The 21,324-nt window shown below is 41.1% G+C and overlaps 1 protein-coding gene across 5 annotated transcripts; it reads left to right on the forward strand.

Annotated features, from left to right (window-relative positions):
• Positions 1-102: 102 nt before the first annotated feature.
• Znf75a (zinc finger protein 75a) lies at positions 103-20,966 on the forward strand. 5 transcript variants are annotated; one of them, XM_008846024.3, is made up of 8 exons: positions 103-244; positions 1,793-2,314; positions 5,691-5,877; positions 7,066-7,157; positions 7,869-7,995; positions 15,623-15,733; positions 15,930-16,520; positions 19,314-20,966. In XM_008846024.3, exons 2-8 carry the CDS (start codon positions 1,904-1,906, stop codon positions 19,352-19,354), a joined length of 1,560 nt encoding a protein of 519 aa, XP_008844246.1. In that variant the 5' UTR covers positions 103-244; positions 1,793-1,903; the 3' UTR covers positions 19,355-20,966. The 5 variants fall into 5 exon arrangements, with proteins under 5 accessions (XP_008844246.1, XP_008844242.1, XP_017656888.1 ...); XM_008846020.3 differs by lacking the exon at positions 19,314-20,966 and having other exon boundaries at positions 15,930-18,296; XM_017801399.2 differs by lacking the exon at positions 19,314-20,966 and having other exon boundaries at positions 15,623-15,729; positions 15,930-16,125.
• Positions 20,967-21,324: the final 358 nt, after the last annotated feature.

The following is a 21,324-nucleotide window of genomic DNA, read 5'->3' on the forward strand; positions in this document are numbered from 1 at the left end:
GACCGCCAGGAAGCGAGGCGGCGGGCGGGCGGAAACACAGGCTCCTCTAGGGGAATAACTGACGCCTCCTGGACGTCACTTCCGCTTCCGGCCCCACACGCTCAAACTCTCATTTAGGAGCTGTGAGTGGCTCCATTAGTCTCCGGGCAGTCGCGTCGCTCCTTTCGGAGCTGCTGGCGGGCTGGCGGGCTGGCGTCTGGCGGGGCTGGGGAAGAGCTGCGCTGCTGAGGGCGGCGACTCGCAGGTGAGCTAATGGAAGGCGGCTTCCACGGAAGGCTGGCTGTTCCATGTAACCCGGACGCTGTGTGTTCCCTTGGTGGCCGCTTTAGGCGTGTGGGCCTGTAGGAGAGTTAGCAATCCTTAGCTGTAGCGCCCTCCTGGACACCGCCGTCAGGTCGCGAAGCCCTTGCGCTGGTTCAACTCTGGGCCAGCTCATCTGCTGGGTGCTGGCTCTGGGAGGGGCAGCACAGCATCTACCGGTAGCCCAGGAGGAACTTTCCCTCCTTCTGCGACGTTATATGCCCGGCCACTGCTAGCAGAAGAGGAGGTAGCCCCAGAAATAACTTATGCAGGGGCTGGAGAGATGGCTGACAGGTTAGAATTAAGAGCACTGACTGCCCCTGCAGAGGACCCTGCGTCAGTTCCCAGCACCCACACGGCAGCTAACAACCGTTAGGTATAAACCTAGTTCCAGGGGGATCCAGCACCCTCTTCTGACCTTCAGGGTCATTTTTACACATGTGCGTTTACATACATGTAGGCAACACACAAAATATAAATTAAAAAAAAAATAGCTTATGCAGATACAAAGTCAAGACAAACCGTGCTTCCTGAGTCTGGGTGGATAACACGAAGCTGCCCATTTCTTTCCCATAGCATGCTGGACAAAGTTTTGGCTCACCTTAGGGAAAGGGAGGCACATGAAACTCTCTTTAAGTCTCAGTTGCAGGTCTAAATGATTCTCGAAGAAATACAAAAATCAGTAGCATGACACATAATCAGCTCTCACTTAAAAAAACAATATTCTGTAAACAGAACCCTTTTTGTAGCTCAGATAAATATAAAGTGTATATAAATCACCTGCATAGTGTTTATAACTGTCTAGTTGCTTCATTGTGAGGAGATGCTTTTTAAGAATATGGCAGGTTTTTCCTTGTTTTTCTGGTACATTGGTCTCAACATCTCAGCTCTGCCTTTGTTAATAGAGTGGAAAGTAGATGAAAAGTTATTAAAGTACCAAGACAAGAACTGGGGTGACTTGTTAATTTTAATTTGGGGGGGGTGTCTTTTTGAGATAGGGTCTTCCCTGTAGCCCCAGCTAACCTGGAACTCACTATGTAGACCACACTGTTCTTGAACTCACAGACATACACTTGCCTCTGCCTCCCTAGAGCTGGTATCAAAGGCATGTGCCACCATGCCCAGCGACTTAAAATTTAAGCGAAACTCAGAATGTTCTTATTTCCTCCCTTTTTTCCCTATGGGGACATGGAAGCATACAAATCAAGTCTCTGGATAATCCCAAAACTCCTTTCAGCCAGTGCCTGTCAATATTCCAAACACCTACCATTCCTGAGTTAAGAAAAAGGTGAGCATATCAGTTGACATTTGTCGTTCTTAAGCTGTGTTGCACTTTGAGTAATCAAGGGAAGAGAAACAGGCCTAGTAGTTTAAAGGGAGAGGCAAGCCAGGACCTTTTCTATTCATTTTTCTGTCACAATGAAGGAACACGTCTTAAAGTTCATGTGTCTTTTTTATTGCATGTTCCTCTCCCTATCACCTCTGTCTTCAGTGCCCTTGGAAGAAGATACTTCCATTGACTTTAACATCAGGCCAGCCTGGACCTCAGTTGTCAAAGGTGTTGTCAATAAAGACATAGAAGCAAAACTGGTATAAGAGCAGAATGATCATGGTGAATCTGAAAGTGGTGGAGTATTTGGACCCTCAGATCAGTGCTTTGTGGGAGACAGAGGAGCCTGTGACAGAGTGGTCCAGTCAAAGTGAAAAATCAACTCCCCAAACAGACAGTTTTGAACCTCAGAGCTTTTGCTGGCACTTCTGGAACTTCAGTTATCACAAAGCAGCTGGACCCCGTGAGGCTGTCAGCCAGCTTCAGGAATTATGCCGTCTGTGGCTGAGACCAGAGATCCACTCAAAAGAACAGATCTTGGAACTACTTGTGCTAGAACAGTTTCTGACCATTCTGCCAAGGGAGATGCAAACTCAGATACAGAAGCACTGTCCACAGAGCACCGAAGAAGCCGTGGCCCTGGTAGAGCACTTGCAGAGGGAATCTGATCAAATAAGGAATGGGGTGAGAAGAAAAATTACTGACGTGTACAGTGAAATAGGGTGACAATGGCTATAATGGGGTGGGAGAAGTTAAATTTCAAATTATTAAGTCATTTTATATTGTTCCTTTAGGGTACTTAAGGTGGAATGAAGCATAATAAGCATATAGGAAAAGTCAGTCCACTTGTCAGGGATCATGGCAGAGACTGCCTTCACTTGAGAAAAAAAGATGTTTTCCCACTTTGGAACCATGATGAATTGAGAGTAATGGTCTTGGCTAAAGAGCTAGAAACTTTTTTCAGTGCTAGGGGATTGAACCCAAGGCCTTGGGTATGCTAGACAGGCTTTCTGCCACTTAGCTATACCCCCCTAATTTGTGTATATGTGTCACCTCTGCATGTGGAAACCAGAGATAAATGTCAGGTGCTCACCATCTTATGTTTTTGAGATAGGATTGCTCACTGAATCTAGAGCTCACTATTTTTGGCTAAACTGGCAGTGGTGTGAGTGCCCCCTGCCATCCACCTGTTACCAGCTCTGGGATTAAAGACACAAGCCGCTATGCCTTGCTTTTATGTGGGTGCTAGGAATGGAACTCAAGTTCTTATGCTTGCATAGCAAATACATTACCCACTGAGCCATCCCTCCTGCCCTATTTTTAAATTTTTATTAAACTTGTTCTTTGACAAGTTCTTACATGAATATAATACATTCTAATTATTATCACCCCGTCCTCTCCCACCCCTGTCAACACCCCTTCCTCCCTGCAGATCTCTTTACCATATCCATATCTTTGTTTTGTGACCTACTGAGTTCAATGACAGCTGTCTGTGTGACCATGGATTTAGAACTATCTATTGGGGCCTTTCATTTTGATATAGGGTCTCACTATGCAGCCCAGGCAGGCCTTGAATGTGTGATACTCCTGTTAGCCTTTCATGTAGCTAAGATTATAGGACTGTGCCCACCATATCAAACAGAACCAAAATTCTTAGAAATAAAAGGCAAGGGACTGGAGAGATGGCTCATTGATTAAGAGCACTGTCTGCTCTTGCAGAGGACCCAGTTCCCAGCACCCACGTGGTGGCTAACAACTGTCTGTAACTCCAGTTCCAGAGGATCCAACGCCCTTTTCTGACCTCCATGGGCATTGTACAACACAGGTGCACTTATATACAATACACTCATACACAAAATAAAAACAAAATATTTAAAAAAAATAATAATTAAGAAAATAAAGGGGAGGGGAAGTATCCAAAATAGAGGATTTAAAGATGGATGGAGCCCAAGGACAGTAAGAGAGAACTAGTAATCAAACAACTAGGTAAAGATTGCACAGAAAGAGTAAAAAGTAGGACAAAAAAAAAAATGTTAGCAGCAGGATGTGGTGGTACAGGCCTTTAATTCCAGCACTGAGGAGGCAGAGGCAGGTGGATCTCTGTGAGATCAAGGCCAACCTGATATGCATAGTGAGTTCCAGGCAGGCTGGGACTAGGAGACCTTGTCAAAAAAAATAAACAAAATAGGGTAACAGATTGGAAAGAAGGGAAATCTCAATAGTAGCTGTGAGATGAAAGATTCTGATGGTGTTCTGTGTACTGTAGATGAGCTCCACAGCCCTTCTAGTGATTAGCCATCTTCCTTTAGGAACAGTAGGTCCAGCCGCCTTCTGTTTTGTAGCACCATTTCAGCTATGGAGTCGACCTGTTTCCAACTGTCCAATGGAGTCCTGTAGATGTCTGATGTCTCTGTCTATCTGAGGGCTTAGAAGCCTGAAATTTTTATTACCCATGACTAGGGTGGCAGCACCCAAGGCATTGGAACCTGTGATTCCTGTTCCCACAAGCAGGGGGACAAGGATGGTGGCAGGACTTCTCTTGGGCCTTGAGAGACCTGGGTTAAAGTGGAAGTCTTCCTTCTCTTCCTCTCTGCTATAGAGATAAACCTGGGGAGAACATGGATTATATGCACATATCTCCATGGTAAGAGTCCCACTCTTGGTTTTCTACAGTCACACACTTATTTAGACCAAAGGTGCATGCCCAACAGGTGGTTTCAGGGACTTGAAAGAAAATCTGGGCTTCCTGAGAATTGTTAGTCCTAATTTGGTGACTACACAATTGGGCATATGGAGAGGTCGCCAGTTGGAAGGCTGAGGATATCAAACAAGGTCCCTACCATGGAGGTCCCCCAAAGGCAACCTGGCCTTTTTCCAAGCTGCAAGGAGATCAGACTGCCAAGGTTGTAGTAGGGGTAAATGATAATTTGGCCCCTATCCCCACATAGTAAGGGGGTCTGTGGTAACATCACTCTTCTTTTTTCTCTATCTGCGTTCTCTGAAAACTTTCCCTGACACTAGAGAAAATCTGACCAACAGGAAAATATTTATTTCATTCCTTAGTTTTAGAGCAAATGAGAAGATTCCATGGAAGTTTTAGAGCAAATGAGAAGATTCCATGGAGGGAGGAAGGTTTCATATGGCCTCACTCTTCCCTGAAGATCTATCCACAGTTAATGTTTGATGGAGGATGGAGAGACCTTTTCTTTAGTGATATAGCCACTGGTAAAGTACTCATGCTCCTGTAAACAAACTCATCCATGGTCTTGTAAGCAATCCTAATGAAAGTCATCAGTCATCAAAAAAAAAAAAGCAAAAAAAAACCCACAAAAATAGAAGAGGATAAGAAAATGTCAGGAGGGATTGAATATGATTGAAATACATCATGTACATGTATTAAAATATAATGAAATCAGAGGGCCGGAGAGAGGGTTAATGAAATCAGAGGGCTCAGTGGTTAAGAGCACTTGCTGTTGTTCTAGAGGACCCAGGTTCAGTTCCCAGCACTTACATGGTGACCAACAGTCATCTGTTGTGGTATACTTATATATGAGCAGGTAAAGCAAATTTTTATACACATAGAATTAAATAAAACATTAAGTATAATAAAATCCATAATGTATAATTAATATATACTAATAACTTTTTTTTTACCAAAAGAGGAGACAAATAGCCACTAGTTAAAGGGATGTAAGTACAGAGAATCTGCTAAACAAGGTGTATGAGAATAGATGGGCTGTCCAACATGCCAGTGGCCTGAAGTCTACTATATGCAGAGGGGTGAAGGATATTGTGTTGAGGAACAGCAATAGCTACAGTTTAGTCCTCTTAATTCTCCCAGGTTTGTGGACAGTATTTTTGTGGAACATCAGTAGCCCAATGTGATGTTTCTTTAGGTCCTTTATTTCCTTTAGTGTCTCATACTTCCTGTAGTTTGGGATATAAACTTGTTCTCCTGCCTCTACTTCCCACCTGAATTAAGTCCTGTGATATTATTGTTTGAAATTCTCAATAAAAATACTTTAGGTTCCGTGATATTAAGGATAGGGATTATTTCTAGATTGTAATCCATGACCTGAGAAAGGATGAAATGCTTTTGAGAGAAACAACAGGTTCTGAGCTGAAGCCATCAGAGTCTCAACCACAGGAAGTATCTCAGGATGAAGAATTTTGGAGTACATACCAGGGTCTACCAGAACAACTGAGCAGGCGTTCTCATAAAGAAACTGAACCATTACATGAGAGTGGTAAGGAACTTCATAAAAAAATTTTTCTGAATACTGTGATAGTAATTTGTTGAACCAAAATGTTATGTATACCCAGCTCACTGGAGCTATAAAAGTATTCATGATGATAATTACGATAATTATGAAATCATCCCCTCAGGTAGAATATAATACTATGGGCAAAGTGGGATTTGGCCTAGGGTATAAAAACATCTAAATTACAGAATGCTGGTAATAAACTCTTGAGCTCTGTTCCTTAGAAAGTGGAAAGGAAGGAAAGAAATTTCCCAGGAAGGTTTGTGGTCACCCTGTTCTCAGAAAATGCAGAAGGAATTGGGATCTGAATTGGCTCCTAGAGAAAAGAAATGGGCCATTAGTGGCAGAATGTGAGAACAGTTATCTGCCAGAAAGAAAAAGACTTTGTTTTCTAAAGTATACTAGAGTTCCCTGAGTACTTCAATTTGAAATACCTTTAATTTCTGCCCAACTCAAAAAAAGGAAGAAAATTTAATAGAAGTTTGTTAATTTTTCATGACAACTAAGGAAACAACTGGGAAACTAGTTTCAAGAGCTTGTAGATACTTGGTTCTTATTTACAAGAAAGCTGGGCTGGAGAGATGGCTCAGTGGTTAAGAGCACTGACTGCTCTTGCAGAGGACCTGGGTTTGATTCCCAGCACCCACATGGCAGCTACAAACCATCCTTAACTCCAGTTCCAGGGGAATCGGAAGCCCTCTTCTGACCTCCGCGGCATTGCACAGCACAGGTGTACTCACATACATGCAGGCAATACACTCATACACATAAAATTTAAAAAATTAAAAAAAAGAAAGCCACTTGCACAACCTATTACTTGTAAAAATGTCACATCTCTACAGGAAAAAAAATCAGGACCTATATTTTATTTTATTTATTTATTTATTCATTTATTATGTGTATGTGTGTATTGCCTCCATGTCAGTAAGTACACCCATGTTGTGCAATGCCCAAGGAGGACAGAAGAGGCTGTCAGATCCCCTGGAAACTGGAGTTACGGACAGTTGTTAGCTGCCATGTAGGTGCTGGGATTCGAACCTAGGCCTTCTGCAAGAACAGCTAGTGTTCTTAACCGCTGAGCCATCTCTCTAGCCCCAAGACCTGTATTTTAAAAATGAGCCCAGGATGTTCATAGAAATGAGAAATTTCCTATGGTTCTTTTTCTACCCACAGCTGTGCCTGATCAACAGAGTCTAGCCTTTCCTGAGCAGATAAATAACAAAGACTGGACAGTGGCTCCTGAGCTCATTTTGCCTGAGTCCCAGGTGAGCTGTGCTTTCTAGCTGTTTTAGCTACCTTTCTCTGCTGCCCATGATTCAGATTGTTCAGGTAAGCTCAGAGATGTGTTAGACCCAGTTATTCTCCACCTAGGAGCTGGATGCCTCCTAGGCTAATTCCTTGCCTCCTTCCTGCCTTCTCGGTCTTTAAAATGTACTCGTACTTAACAATGGAGATATTTTCTGAGAAATGTATAGTTGATTTTTTTCATCATTGTACATATGTAATTTATGCTTAAAAAGGGGTGTAAGTCAGTCATTTGATGAGGATAAGATTGTGCTTATATAAGCTTAAATGGTAGAAGTCAATCTCTTGAGAGGCCTCTAAAGTAATAAAATTAGTATAGCATAGTAAATATACAAACCAATAAATTATTTAAATATAATACGCTGTATATAACTTTGCTGTACTCTCATAGGGCTACTGTTGCAGGTTTGTTTATATCCGTATCAAACATGAGAAATACATAGCTCAATTATGACACTAAGCAATAAAAATTTTACAGAGCCTGTCTGTATAATCTTATGGAACCACTGTCATGTGGACTTTTGTTGACCAAAACATTCTTATGCAGTGTATGAATGTAATTGCATACTCTTAATTCCTTCAGTGTCTGGCCTACCTCACAGTTTGTAGCCATGTGGTTGGGCTGCTTCTGTGGCCACAAGTACTGAATTGAAATCCATTCTGTTCTTCAGAGCTTGTTAAAATTTGAAGATGTGGCCGTGTATTTTTCCCAGGAAGAATGGGAGTTATTGGATCCCTTTCAGAAGGTTCTCTACAATGGTGTAATGCAAGAAAACTATGAGACTGTCATCTGTCTGGGTAAAGATTCTCTCTCCCTTGTGTAGAAGTTATATAATCTACCCTTTTGACTTACTAAGAATGAAGTCCTGTGAATTTCACTTTCAGTAGCTGGCTAGTTCAGAACTAGATGGTGATAGGGGTGCAAGGGAAGATATGTGCAGATCCCTGGGGAGCTTTCCCCAAATGACTATGCCATTTCTTATTCTAAAATGCTTTATCTCATCTATACCTCTTCAGATTTGCTCTTCCCATGTCTTTTTCTGTCTTGATAAAAGGCACAACCACTTAGTATCTCAGGCTGAAAAATTTGTCACCCTTCGCTTTGATCTTGCTATCATCCATCAGCCATAACTAATTAGATGATGTAATGATATTAACTCTACTTTGAAAATACAGCTTGGATACAATCATGTCTCGACCTCTTCCACTATTATGATTCTAGTCAAAACCAGCAATATGTTAAATCAGATAACTTTCTGGCTAACACTCCTGCCTCCACTCTTCACCCTTCCATAGCTCTTTTCTTTTTCTAAAACTTTTTGCAAATTTCATACCATATATTTTGATTGTCTTTAGATCCCCGCCCCTATCTGCACCTCCTTACTACCCACAACCCAATTCCGTGTACACGCACACATACACACACAGACAGACAGACAGACAGAAAGAGACAGAGAGTCAAATTTATGTCCCTGAATGCCCTTTGATGTGGGGTCATCCACTGGAGCCTGGTCAACCTACCAAGAGTCTCACCTTAAATGACGCTGACTCTCTCCCTCCCAGTAGCCATCAGTTGCCAATATTTCCTCAGATGGGTTGGGTTAGGATTTCTGATCTACTTCCTCATGTCTATGCTGGGATTCTGTCTGCCTTGAGCTTAGGTGGGATTTGTACGTGGAGTTATCATTGTTGTGAGTTCATGAACTGTAGTTCTCTGTGTTAATCATCATCTGGTGCATAAGGAAGCTTTTTCAGTCAGAGCTGAGAAATGCATTAATCCACGGGTATAAGGTATAACTTAAGTCCTTATGAATCAGTTTAATACAATATCTATTTAGCAGAATAATAGTATTAGACTCTTCTCTATCATGTGTGACCTGTCTAAGCATCAGGTTCCTAGGCCTGTTATCAATGTCAGCTATGGGCTCCATCCTATGAAGCAGAACTTAAATCCAATTAGGAAGTGATTGATTACTCCCATAATCATGCCACTATTACACAGGTGGGCATATCCTCCAAGCCAGTTGTAGAATGCAAGATTCACAGCTGTGTAAGGGTCTTGCTAAATTTTCTGTTCAGGTACCCTGCATAGCACCTTTGTGTACTGTGAAAGCTAGCCAGTAAAGATAAAGCTTTGAAGTCAACATCAGCTTGATTTCTCCTTGTTTCTACAGCTCATGTGTATAGTGTCTTCAGTAATAGGGTCTTACTTTGGGTAACCAAGAGCAGGATCAATGGTCAGTATTGTTTGAGGATCTGTGGGACCCCCACTCAACAGTTTCAAAAGAGGGAGTCCATTACTGGCGTTTAAATGTTTTTATTATTTTTATTTTATGTGTATGCGTGTATTGCCTGCATGTAGGTAAGTGCACCTGTGTCATGAAATGCCTGTGGAGGACAGAAGAGACTGTCAGATCCCCTGGAATTGGAGTTATGGACAGTTAGCTGACATTGGGTGCTGGGATTCGAAGCCAGGTCTTCTGCAAGAACAGATAGTGTTCTTATCCACTGAGCCATCTCTCCAGCCCTGGCATTGGGCTTTTTACTTTGCTAGCCTATGGTATCTAGTAGGGACAATGTCCCCCTGTTACAAGGTAACTTCTTTTAATCTCTTTTTTTTTCAAAGAGGACTTTTTCTTTTTATTTTACGTGTATGCATGTATTGCCTGCCTGTAGGTAAGTGCACCCATGTCATGCGATGCCCACTGAGGACAGAAGAGGCTGTCAGATCCCCTGGAACTGGAGTTACAGATAGTTGTCAGCGGCCATGTGGGTGCTAGGATTCGAACCCAGGTCTTCTGCAAGAACAGTCAGTGTTCTTAACCACTGAGCCATCTCTCCAGCCCCTTAATCTCTTATATATATATATAAAGAAGCTTCTATAATGGTAGGTTTCCACATGGCTTTTTCTAAAGGCCTTTAGTGTGAGTTATTCCTCCCCATACTTCCTCCTCTTCCCTGCTCTCCCATTCCCTACCCCATTTAACCCTTTCTACTCTATTATTCCCCTTTTCCTCCTTTATATAACTGCATTCTACCTCCCCTCCCAGGAAACACCCCTCCCATAGCTGTTTATTAGTTTCCTGACCTCTTTGGGTTTTCAAATTGAAACATTCATATCTAAGATTTCAAAGCTAGCATCTAGGCAATTGCTTTATTTTTTTTAATTTACTTTTATTTTATGTGTATGCATGTAGGTAAGTCCACCCATGTCGTGCAGTGCTGCGGAGGACAGAGAAACTGTCTGATTCCCTGGATCTGGAGTTACAGACAGTTGTTAGCTGCCATGTGGGTGCTGGGATTCAAACCCGGGTCTTCTGCAAGAACAGTCAGTGTTCTTAACCACTGAGCCATCTCTCCAGCCCCAGGTAATAGCTTTTTAAAAACATCACTGGGCCAGGTGTGGTGGCACATGCCTTTAGTCCTAGCACTTGGGAGGCAGAGGCAGGCAGATCTCTGTGAGTTCCGATGAGCCTGGTCTCCATAGGGAATCCAGGTTAGCTGTGGCTACAGGGAGATCCTCTTTTTCAGACAGGGTCTCCCTGTAATCACAGCTAACCTGGAACTTGCTATATAGATAAGACTGTCCTTAATCTCACAGAGATCCGCCTGCCTCTGCCTCCCAAGTGCTGGGACTAAAGGCATGTGCCACCATGCCCCAGTGATGTTTTTAAGTTCCTGTGTTGACTTCCTATATTCAATATAAAATCCCAACTCTTTACCATGACCTCCACATCCTCATGATCTAGCCCTCCTCACCTCTCTGATGTCATCTGCTACTCGTGCCCTTGCCCTGTTTTCTTTAATCTCACAGTTTCAATGGTTTCAGTTCATCATGAGGGTGAGGATACTGGGCAGGAGAAGAGTTCACATCATGGCAACTAGGAAGCAGAAGGAATATACCTATTCTAGATGGCATTCTCCTTTTTTGCCTTTACTTCATCCCAGCCATCAGCCTATGGAATAGTGCCACCTACACTGAAGACAGATATTTTCCCACTTAGCTAATCCTCCTTGGAAACACCCTGACAGACTTAGAATTATGCTTTATTCTCCTACTGGCATATCAATCTGATTAAATTGAGAAGACTAACTAGCAAAGCAAATGTGGTGGCACATGCCTGTTATCTTACCACTAGGGAGGCTGAGGCAGGAGGGTTGCCAAAAATTTGAGGCCAGCCTGGACTTCAGCATGAGGAACAGGCTAAGCAGGGCTTCCTAGCAAAACTATGAATGAATGAATGAGTGAGTGAATGAATGAATGAATGAATGAATGAAAAAAAGAACTTGGGGGATATGGCTTAGTGGGGCAAGAACAAGGACTTGAGTTTGATCCCCAGAAACCACTTAAAAAGCTGGGTATGGTGGCTCATGCTTATAATTCTAGTGCTGGGGAGGCAGAGACAGGAGGATCCCTGGGGCTTGCTGACCAGCCAGTCTAGCCTACATGGTGAGCTCCAGGCTAATAAGAAACCCCTGTCCCACTGGGAATGGTGGCACACTCCTTTAATCCCAGCAGGCAGAGGCAGGTGGATCTCTGTGAGTTCAAGGCCAGCTTGGTCTACATAGTGAGTTCCAGGCCAGCTGGGGCTACTGTCTCAAAAAAGACCAAAAAAGAAAAAAAGAAAGAAACCTCTATCCCAAAAGTAAATAAGAAGTAAATAAATAAACAAACAAGGATGTCCCCTCAGGAATAACCCACAGGTGGTTCTCTGGTCTCCATACGTACATGTACAAATACACATTATCACATGTCATCTTGGATGTTCTTTAGACAACTAGGCTTGCCCAAGAGATTAAGGCTATGCTCTGATTCCTTAATTTCTTTCTTTCTGCTTTCTCAGCTTAAAAAAAAAAAAATGGTCATTGGGGCGGGAGAGATGGCTCAGAGGTTAAGGACACTGGTTGTTCTTGCAGAAGACCTGGGTTCAAATCCAGCACCCACATGGTAGCTAACAGCTGTCTGTAACTCCAGTCCCAGGGGATCCGACAGCCTCTTCTGACCTCCAAGGGCATTGCACAACATGGGTGCACTTACCCACATGCAAGCAATACACGCATACACATAAAATAATAAATAAAATTTTTCTTAAGTTAAAAAAAATTGGTCATGTACCATCAATTTCTTCAAAACCTGGCCTACTATGCAGTTCTTATCCAGTTAGTAATGGCAAATAATAAACTGAAGTCCATTCTCTTTAGAACTTGTTGATGTTTTCAGAAGTAGCCAGGAAGAATGGGAGTTATTGGATCCCACTCAAGGCTGTCTTCTACAATGATGTAATGCAGGAAAATTGTGAGACTGTTAATCTTTCTAGGTAGAGGTTCAGCTCTTCTTTTGTGAAGTTGAGTGATCTCATTTTTTTCTTATTGAGAATAAACCTCTCTGAGTCCCACTCTTCTGTTAGTTGGCTGTTTCTCAGGTAGTGAAGGGGAAGGAGAGAGATGTATCCAGATTTTCCCTATGTATATGCTCATTTATTAGCTTAAATAAAATTAATGATCCATTCCATTTCTTTTAACTCTAAATTTGTTCTTTCATGGCTTTTTCATTTGGTAAAGGGCATCACCATTTCCCAGTTACTCAGGGCAAAAAATGTACAGTCATCCTTTAGCCTTACCTTCATAGCCTCCTAATAACCAAACAGCAAGTTTTATTCTACTTTCATGTTATATCCCGAGTTCAACCATGTCTCAACTTTATAAGGGGTAGAAGTCTATTCTTGTCCTGGGCTTAGAGCTAAATAAGTAAAAGAAAAATAAGCAACTATAATTATGACAGTAAGAAACTTAATGAACTGGCCTAAATATCGTAATAAACCAGATTTCTATTTTTTAAATATTTTGTTATTTTTATTTTAAGTGTATGAGTGTTTTGCTTGCATGTATACGTGTACCACGTGTGCAGTGCCCACAGAGGCCAGAAGATGGTGTCAGATTCCCATGAAACTGGAGTTACAGACATTTGTTAGCCACCATGTGGGTGCTAGGAATTGAACCCAGGTCTCCTTGAAGAACAGCAAGTGTTCTTACTGCTGAGCCGTCTCTTCAGCCCCCAAACCAGATAGATTTCTAACTGGCACCACTGTCCACTCTGTTTTCTTCCTAACACTGTCTGCTATACAGCATCTAGAGTCATCTTCATAATACCTTATGATTCCTTGCTTCAAAATCCACCATTGATTTCTTTTCTTTTAAATTATGTGTATATTAGCGTGTCTATATGTGGGTTTGTACATGTGTGAATGCAGATGCCCTCAAAGTCTAGACGAGTTAGACATAAGTGGAGTTACAGGCAGGTGAAAGTTACCTTACCTGGGTGCTGAGAACCATTTTCAGGTCCTCTGCAAGAGCAGCAAGTACTCGTAACCTCTGACCCATCTCTCTAGTCCCATTGTATTGCTTACTTTAAAAAAAATTTGCCGGGGGTGAGGGGCTAGTTTTCACAGTGTAGTCCTGATTGACCTGGAACTGGCTATGTAGACCATGTTGGCCTCAAACTCACAGAGATCCACTTGCCTCTCTGCCTTCTAAGTTCTGGGATGAAAGGCATGCACCACCACACCTGGCTGTGTTGATTTCTTAAATTAATAAAATTTAGATTCCTACTGGGTGTGGTGGTGCAGGCCTTTAATCCTAGCACTCGGGAGTCAGAGGGAGGCCGATCTCTGTGAGTTCAAGGCCAGTCTGGTCTATATAGCGAGTTCCAGGCCAGCTGGGGCTACAGGGAAACCTTGTCTCAAAAAGACCAAAAATAAATAAATAAATAAAATTTAGATTCCTTACTAGTATACAAGAATCCCCTATGGTCTGGCTTATCTCCTATATTCATGACCTTGCTCAGTCTTCTTTAGATATATAATGTTTTCCTGAAGTTTCCTGACTTGCTATGCTCATTTTTACTTTATCTTTTCTTCTTTATAGCATACTTTCAGCTTTCTGTTCAAATACTACTTTCTCAAGGAAGAAGTCTATAAAACCGTATCTAAAATAAGCTTCAAAAGAGCAAAATATCAGAATTCATCTTGCCGTGTTTAGTTTTCTTCATACTACTTTCTAACATTTTGTTTCTAATGTATTTCTTCATGATCCTACTAGAATGTAAACTTTATGAAATCATGGAACTTTGACTTCTTCACTACTATATCCTCAGCCTATAGTGAAGTATCTAGCACATCATAACCACCTAATAAATATTCATCTGTATTTGATGCTGAGTATTGAAACCAGGACCTTGTACATATGCTCAACCACTGACTTAACATTGTCCAGTCCCCTCACCCCAGTATTTATGGACAGAATGAATAATCCAGACATGGTGATTCATGTCTGTAATTCTAGCTCTCAAGAAGCTGGAACAGGAAGAATGCTGCAAGTTTGAGGCCAGCCTGGGCTACAGTGTGAGTTCCAGAATAACATGGGTTACAGTATGATACCCTGTCTCAAAAGAATGATGACAAATACTTCCTATACTGGATAAACTAAAAATAGTCCATCAAGTGCTTTTGGTGTTTTTTCTAGCTGGATATCAAAGAATGAGTTATAGTGGGTGGCCAACAAGGTGGATCAGCAGGTCAGGGTGCTTATTACAAAAGCCTAACAATATGAGTTTGATCCTCAGAACTCACATAAAGGTGGCAAGAAGGAACTGACTCCACAAAGTTGTCCTCTGACCTCCACATGCTTGATGTGTTAGGTGTCACCCCCTCCCCAGTGTAGGTACAAAGTAATTTTTAAAAGAAAATAAAAATGAGTTAGTTATAAGGGGTAGAAGTCTGTTCTTGTCCTGGGCTTAGTGCTAAATAAGTAAAAGATAAATAAGCAACTATAATTATGACAGTAAGAAACTTAATGCACGTGCTAATCAGCTTATTCTCTTTCACACTGACTCCTCTATACCTGGTCTTCAAGATGAATCCTCTTAAGGAGTATTTGGAACCAGCCTATATTTCTTACAACCTCTGGAATTTGGTTGAACATGAGAATGTCTTGGTGGCAGAAGAGGGCAAAGGCACTGTATTCTCATAGCCCATATTATCCTTTTCATTGATCTACATTGGGATCATTTCAAAATCTCTGCCCTGCATATACTTGTTAATGCAGTGGAGTCTAAACAAGATAGTGGGTATAGAAGTCTGTCCATTTATTCATTTGCAGCAACACACTACAAAAGGGTCTTTCAGCCAGGCATGGTGGCGCACACCTGTAGTCCCAGCACTTGGGAGGCAGAGGCAGACAGATCTCTTTGAGTTCAAGGCCAGCCTAGTCTACATAGTGAGTTCCAGGACAGCTGGGGCTACAGGGATACCCTGCTTTAAAAAGACAAGAAAAAAAAAAGGGGGGAGGTCTTTCTTTCTGAGTAGTCTAGATTTAGCTAATTCACTGTTAATTCACAGCCCTCAAACTAATTTTTTTCATTTCACAGCATTATCTGTGCTCCCCAAACCTAAAGTGATTTCCTGTCTGGAACAAGGAGAAGAGCCATGGGTTCAAGGATCCTCAGATTTGAAAGACAGTCCCATAGTCTCTCCTGTAGGTAAATCACACAAAGGGGAAAGAAGAGACATGCCTTGATGTGAATCCTTACAAGGACTTAACCTTTAATATTTTGTTCCTTAAGGGGGTGTGTTTGTGTATTGTTGCATATATTTTAATCATATAATTTTGCTTTCTATTCCTATGTTTTTTTGTTTCTAGAATACAGATGACTGATTCTATGTTTATTCTAACAGGATTAAAGCAAAAAAATGACACTGAAAATCATCAGCTTGTATATCATTCTGACTTGGAAATGAAAACACCAAGTGTAGTATCAAAAAAGTCCAAAGTAAAAGTTTCCCAGAAAGCAACAGTAAAACAGAAATGTTGTGATATGCACAGAGTCGGGAAACGTCAACGAGATTGTCCAGTGAAGAAAAGAAGGAAATTTTCAACATGGAAACAAGAGCTGCTAAGACTTATGGATCTTCACAAGAAAGACCAGGCAGGAGAGAAGCCTTTTAAATGCCAAGAATGTGGGAAAAGCTTCAGAGTTAGCTCTGACCTTATTAAGCACCAAAGAATTCATACTGAAGAGAAACCTTATAAATGTCAGCAGTGTGATAAGAGGTTTAGATGGAGTTCAGATCTTAATAAGCACTTAACAACACACCAAGGAATAAAACCATATAAATGTTCATGGTGTGGGAAAAGCTTCAGTCAAAATACAAATCTTCACACACACCAAAGAACTCATACAGGCGAGAAGCCTTTTTCATGTCATGAATGTGGAAAAAAATTCAGTCAGAACTCCCACCTTGTTAAACACCAGAGAACACACACAGGTGAGCAGCCTTATACATGTAGTATATGCAAGAGAAACTTTAGTCGGCGGTCAAGCCTTCTTAGACACCAGAAACTCCATGGATGAAGAGAAGTTTGTTCAGTGTCCTCATTCTGAAGAACATCATCAAATGAAGCTTGGTTCTAAAGTCAATGAAAAAATGCAAAATTATGAAGCATGAAAAATTTTTGATCAGAAATTTTGGGGCTATAAACATGCTTCACAGAAATCAAGATTTGCTCTCTAGGGAATAAGTTAATTGTACTTCCTCCTATTTTTGCTTCTACCATCAGGGAATTCCTTAGCAAAACAAGTGTTTTAAGATCACTCTAAATAAGGGGAAGGGCTGTTTTTGGATTGTATCTTGGAAAATAGCAATTTCAGCTTCAAAAGCAGATGCAGCCAATTGGTAGTCTCTGGTCACAGCAGTCAGTAATAGTTTTGCACCAGTTTCGATCTTGGAGCAGACAGAGTAGAAATACTTGGAGCATAGACTTCTAAAACAAAACATTAACATACATTTATATGCAAACCATAGTGGGGCAGGGATAAAATCTAGCAAAATTTTCTAGAAATTAGGATTTCTTTTATCTTTGGACTGTGTTCACAAGGTTGGACATCATTTGTGTTCTTAAAGTTTAGCAACTTCGCTTCTTAAGTTCTGTTAGCACAATTCTTACTGTGTTGAAATCATATTTCAACCCCAAGAAACCTGCCAGATGCACAATTTTATGCCTCTCATTTGCGGTGTTTGGAAAATGAAAAACATCCTTAATGAGATATGAAAATAGGTTGGAATTTGTAGCCATGAATATAGATTAGATGTAAAGAATTTTATGTAATTTAAAAAGTCTAACACTATTTCCTTACTTTTATAATGCCAATAGGAAAAAACAGCCATGAAAATTAGCACTTAATCAAGGCATGCATGAAAACTAGTGGGAATTTAGAATGAACTCCTTACAGTTTATGTGTTTAACTTTTAATGTGGCTTTTGTTTGTTACTGAGAACAAGACAATTGTATAAGAACTATAATATATTTATGCTCTAAGCAGAGTTTGTGGCTTAGTTGACATGGAGACCTGAGTATCTAGTTAGCAGATTATGTTTCTAAAAGAAAAGGTCTGAGAACTGATGTTTTAGGCAAGTATGGGAAATTCCACATCAATGTTTTATTTCATACTCAAAGTTCTTAGACTTTGTCTACCTGTAATCTTCAGCACAAGTATTTTAACAACCACCTCAGGTGATATATTTTATAAATTGCTAATTGTATGTATAGCCCGCAGATTTCGGGTTTCATAATTCAGCTTTTTAGCTACCAGTGGCTTAGGTATAGTCGTAGTAGAGCTTTAAGGTATATCAGGAAAGAGATTGAAGAGACGGTCTCTTCTAAATCTGTTCAGAAATTTGTGTGTGTGTGTGTGTGTGTCTACCTGTGCACCACGTGGAAATAAAAGGACAGCTTTCAAACACAGGTCATTAGGTTTATAGGTTTTCAGAACAAGCTCTTTTATTTGCTGAGCCATCTCTCCAGCCTTCTTATAACTTACAATTGAGGACATTGAGGCTCAGAGCCGTAAGCATGGATTTGTTCCATACACCGTCACTAGAGGGTTTATTGGTTATCACGTAGCTTAGGTATAAAAGAAAGTTTAGTAGGAGCAGCATGTTATCCCTGATCAATCAACCTGAGTGACATTGTATCATGTTCATTTCTAGCTTATAAAACATTGCTATTTCTTGATTGATTCCCAGATAAATAATTTTATTTGATCTGGTTTGGTTACTTTTTTGAGGCACGGCCTTTTATAACTCAGACTGTCCCCAAACTTGCTCTGTAGCTAAGACTGTCACTGAACTGTTGATCCTTTTCTACCTGAGTGCTAGGAGTATAAGCATGTATCAACATGCCTAGATTTCTTTACTTTTTTGACATTGATTATGTTCCCCCAGAGTGGTCTTGAACTCTTGCCTCAGCTTCCTGAGCAATGTGATTATGGGCTTGTGCCACCATGCCTGACTTGAAATATTCTTTTTAAAAATTTATTGCATGAATGGAGGTGTGTGCATGCCACAGTGCATGTGTCGAGGTGAGAGGACAACTTTTTGAAGTCCGTTCTCTCCTTCCACCTTTATGTAGAGATCAAACTCAGGTTACCAGGTCAGCTTCTTGTGTGGCAAGTGCTCTGCCAACTCAGCCATCTTGCTAGTCTAGTCCCCTGAAATATTGTCTGTACTTTTTTTTTTACCTTGCTAAAGTATATTCTTTCATTCCTTCATTATAGTAAGTAAATATTTTCTTTGTTCAAAGCTGTTTATGCTCAAAGAAGCTCATATTGCCAGTTTTGTTGATAAATAAGGCTCCATTCACCAAAGCCCTACATTGTAAATTAGAACTTTCACAGTGCCCATCCTAAAGTTAATCCAGTGGCTCCCTCTTCCCTTGCCTTTCTCTCGTACTAATAGATTATAAATTCTTATCACCCTGAGCACTATTTTTATTTCTTTTGTAGCATGTTTGAACAACCTAGAGTTAATTGTTTTGTTTACTTTGGTTTGACTCTTGTCTCCCATTATAATGTAGACAATCAAGAGAGAAGATCTGCATCTGTCTTGTAGTCTTCCCCCCAGTGTTGAGCACAAGCCTAGCACAAGAATAAAAATACCTGTCAAACAGAAGAAACTGATAAGGCCACTTGAGCTTTAATTATGGTCACCCCTCTTAAGGTATCAGGTGTTTAGTGGGTTATATATATGATGGTTGTGACTCCTGGTCTTGTTCTTTTGTAGACAAGATAAGAGCATGTAGGTCCTGTGCAGGAGCACACTGAGGATTCATCTGCTGAGGACATGAAATCCTAAAACCATCATTCCAAGTGTGTAAACTTCCAAGACTATAGTTTAGCTTTATTCTGGAATACAAAAACCAGATTCCATATGCACCTGGGTTCATTATCCTGCCAGCACCTTTCCCACAATGTCTGCAATCCAGGACTTAAAAGTAGCAAGGATCTGAATGCTGACACAGACTTATTAGACTTGCAAGTGTTTGGACCCTCTCTTCCCACAGTCTCTGAAAACTAAGACATACACAAGAATCTGGGAAGTTCTCTGGACTCTTACCTCTTCAGTTGGTTCCAAACTGGTCCTCAGAGAACACTATGAGATGTTCAGAAGTGTATCAAAAAATATTCCAACACCGAGGTATATTTGGTAATAGTGAGTTTAATAAGATTAATGTTTTGTTATGGAGGGAATTCTCAGATCACTTGGTACTTACTCAGTTCTATGGCAAAGTCTCACTCTGTAGCCCATTCTGGGCTTGAACTCATCCTCCTGTTTAAGTTTCCAACATACTGAGATTACAGACCTGCACTACAACTCAGAGCATTTATATTTAAATGTATAATGTGAAACTGAGGGGTGGGGTCAAAGAAGAGTGTAAGAGTGGTATATTTGCTGGCTTTATTTATCCATGGAGGCGCTGGTGTAATGATATGTGTAATGTCATACCTCAGATCTCAGAACGGTTTTTGTGGCGCACCACTTGGGACAATGTTGACCTAATTCTTTCACTGCTGTAGGGAATCAAAGAAAGCTAACAGAACAAAACTGCATCCCATTATCACCTGATTCATTAGAATGTTCTTCCACCATTCCTCACAGCTGCTCAGTGGGTGACAGATATCACACAGAAAGTGGAAGTTTGAGATTCCCCTGACATTACTGCTGGCAGATACTAGAAACTGTACCCTGTCTTAAAAGAGGACACAAAGACTTGCCCCTCAAAGACCAATTCAGAAGGACTCACTTCTCCAAGATTAATACAAGTAATTCTTAAAAACATTGTGTGGGTATGGATGTGTTTTCGTGCTACAGTGTACATGTGCAGGTCCAAGCACAACTTTTGGGAGTTGGTTCTCCCTTCCTACCATGTGGGTCCCACCATGTTGACTGAACTCAGATCACAAGGCTTGGCAGAAAGGTCCTTCATTGACCAAGGTATCTCACGTGCCTTTCTTCCTCTCTCCTTCCCTCCCTCCCCATCCCCTTTCTTTTTAAGACAGGGTTTCATGTAGCCAAGGTTAGCTTGAAACTTGAATGTAGATGAGTATGACCTGAAATTCTGATCTTGCCTGCACCTCCCAAGTCTTTGGATTGCAGGTATTCACCACAATTCCCAGTTTATATGGTGCTTTGTATTGAACTCAGGGCTTCTTGTATGCTAAGCAAGTACTGTACCAACTGAGCTGCATCCCCAGGCCTCTCCTCTGTCTTAATAACTCATTTTAGTGCTAAATAGTATTTTATTGTCTGGATGTATCACAGTAGAATCATTCACTTATTGAAGAATACATTGGTTACTTCTAAATTTTGGCAACTATGAGTAAAGCTGCTGTAAGTATCCTTGTGCACGTTTTTTTTGGGGGGGGTGGGATTTTTGGAGTTTTTTGGGTTTTTTTTTTTTTTTGGTCTTTTTTGAGACAGGATCACCCTGTAGCCCCAGCTGTCTTGGAACTTACCATGTAGACCAGGCTGGTCTTGAACTCAGAGATCTGCCTGCCTCTGCCTCCCAAGTGCTGGGATTAAAGGCATGCGCCACCACGCCCAGCCTCGTGCAGGTTTTGTATATGCATCAGTTTTCAGATCATTTGGGTAAATACAATAAAGCATTTATGTATTGCATTTAATTTTGTCAGACACTGCCAAACTTTTCCAGAGCGGCTATTTCATTTTGTATTCTACCATCAAAGGGTTAGAATTCATGTTGCTTCCCATCCTCTCCAGATTTGGTGTTGCC

The sequence above is a fragment of the Nannospalax galili genome, unplaced genomic scaffold (assembly GCF_000622305.1).
Source record: "Nannospalax galili isolate Female #2095 unplaced genomic scaffold, S.galili_v1.0 scaffold471, whole genome shotgun sequence".
Lineage (NCBI taxonomy): Eukaryota > Metazoa > Chordata > Mammalia > Rodentia > Spalacidae > Nannospalax > Nannospalax galili.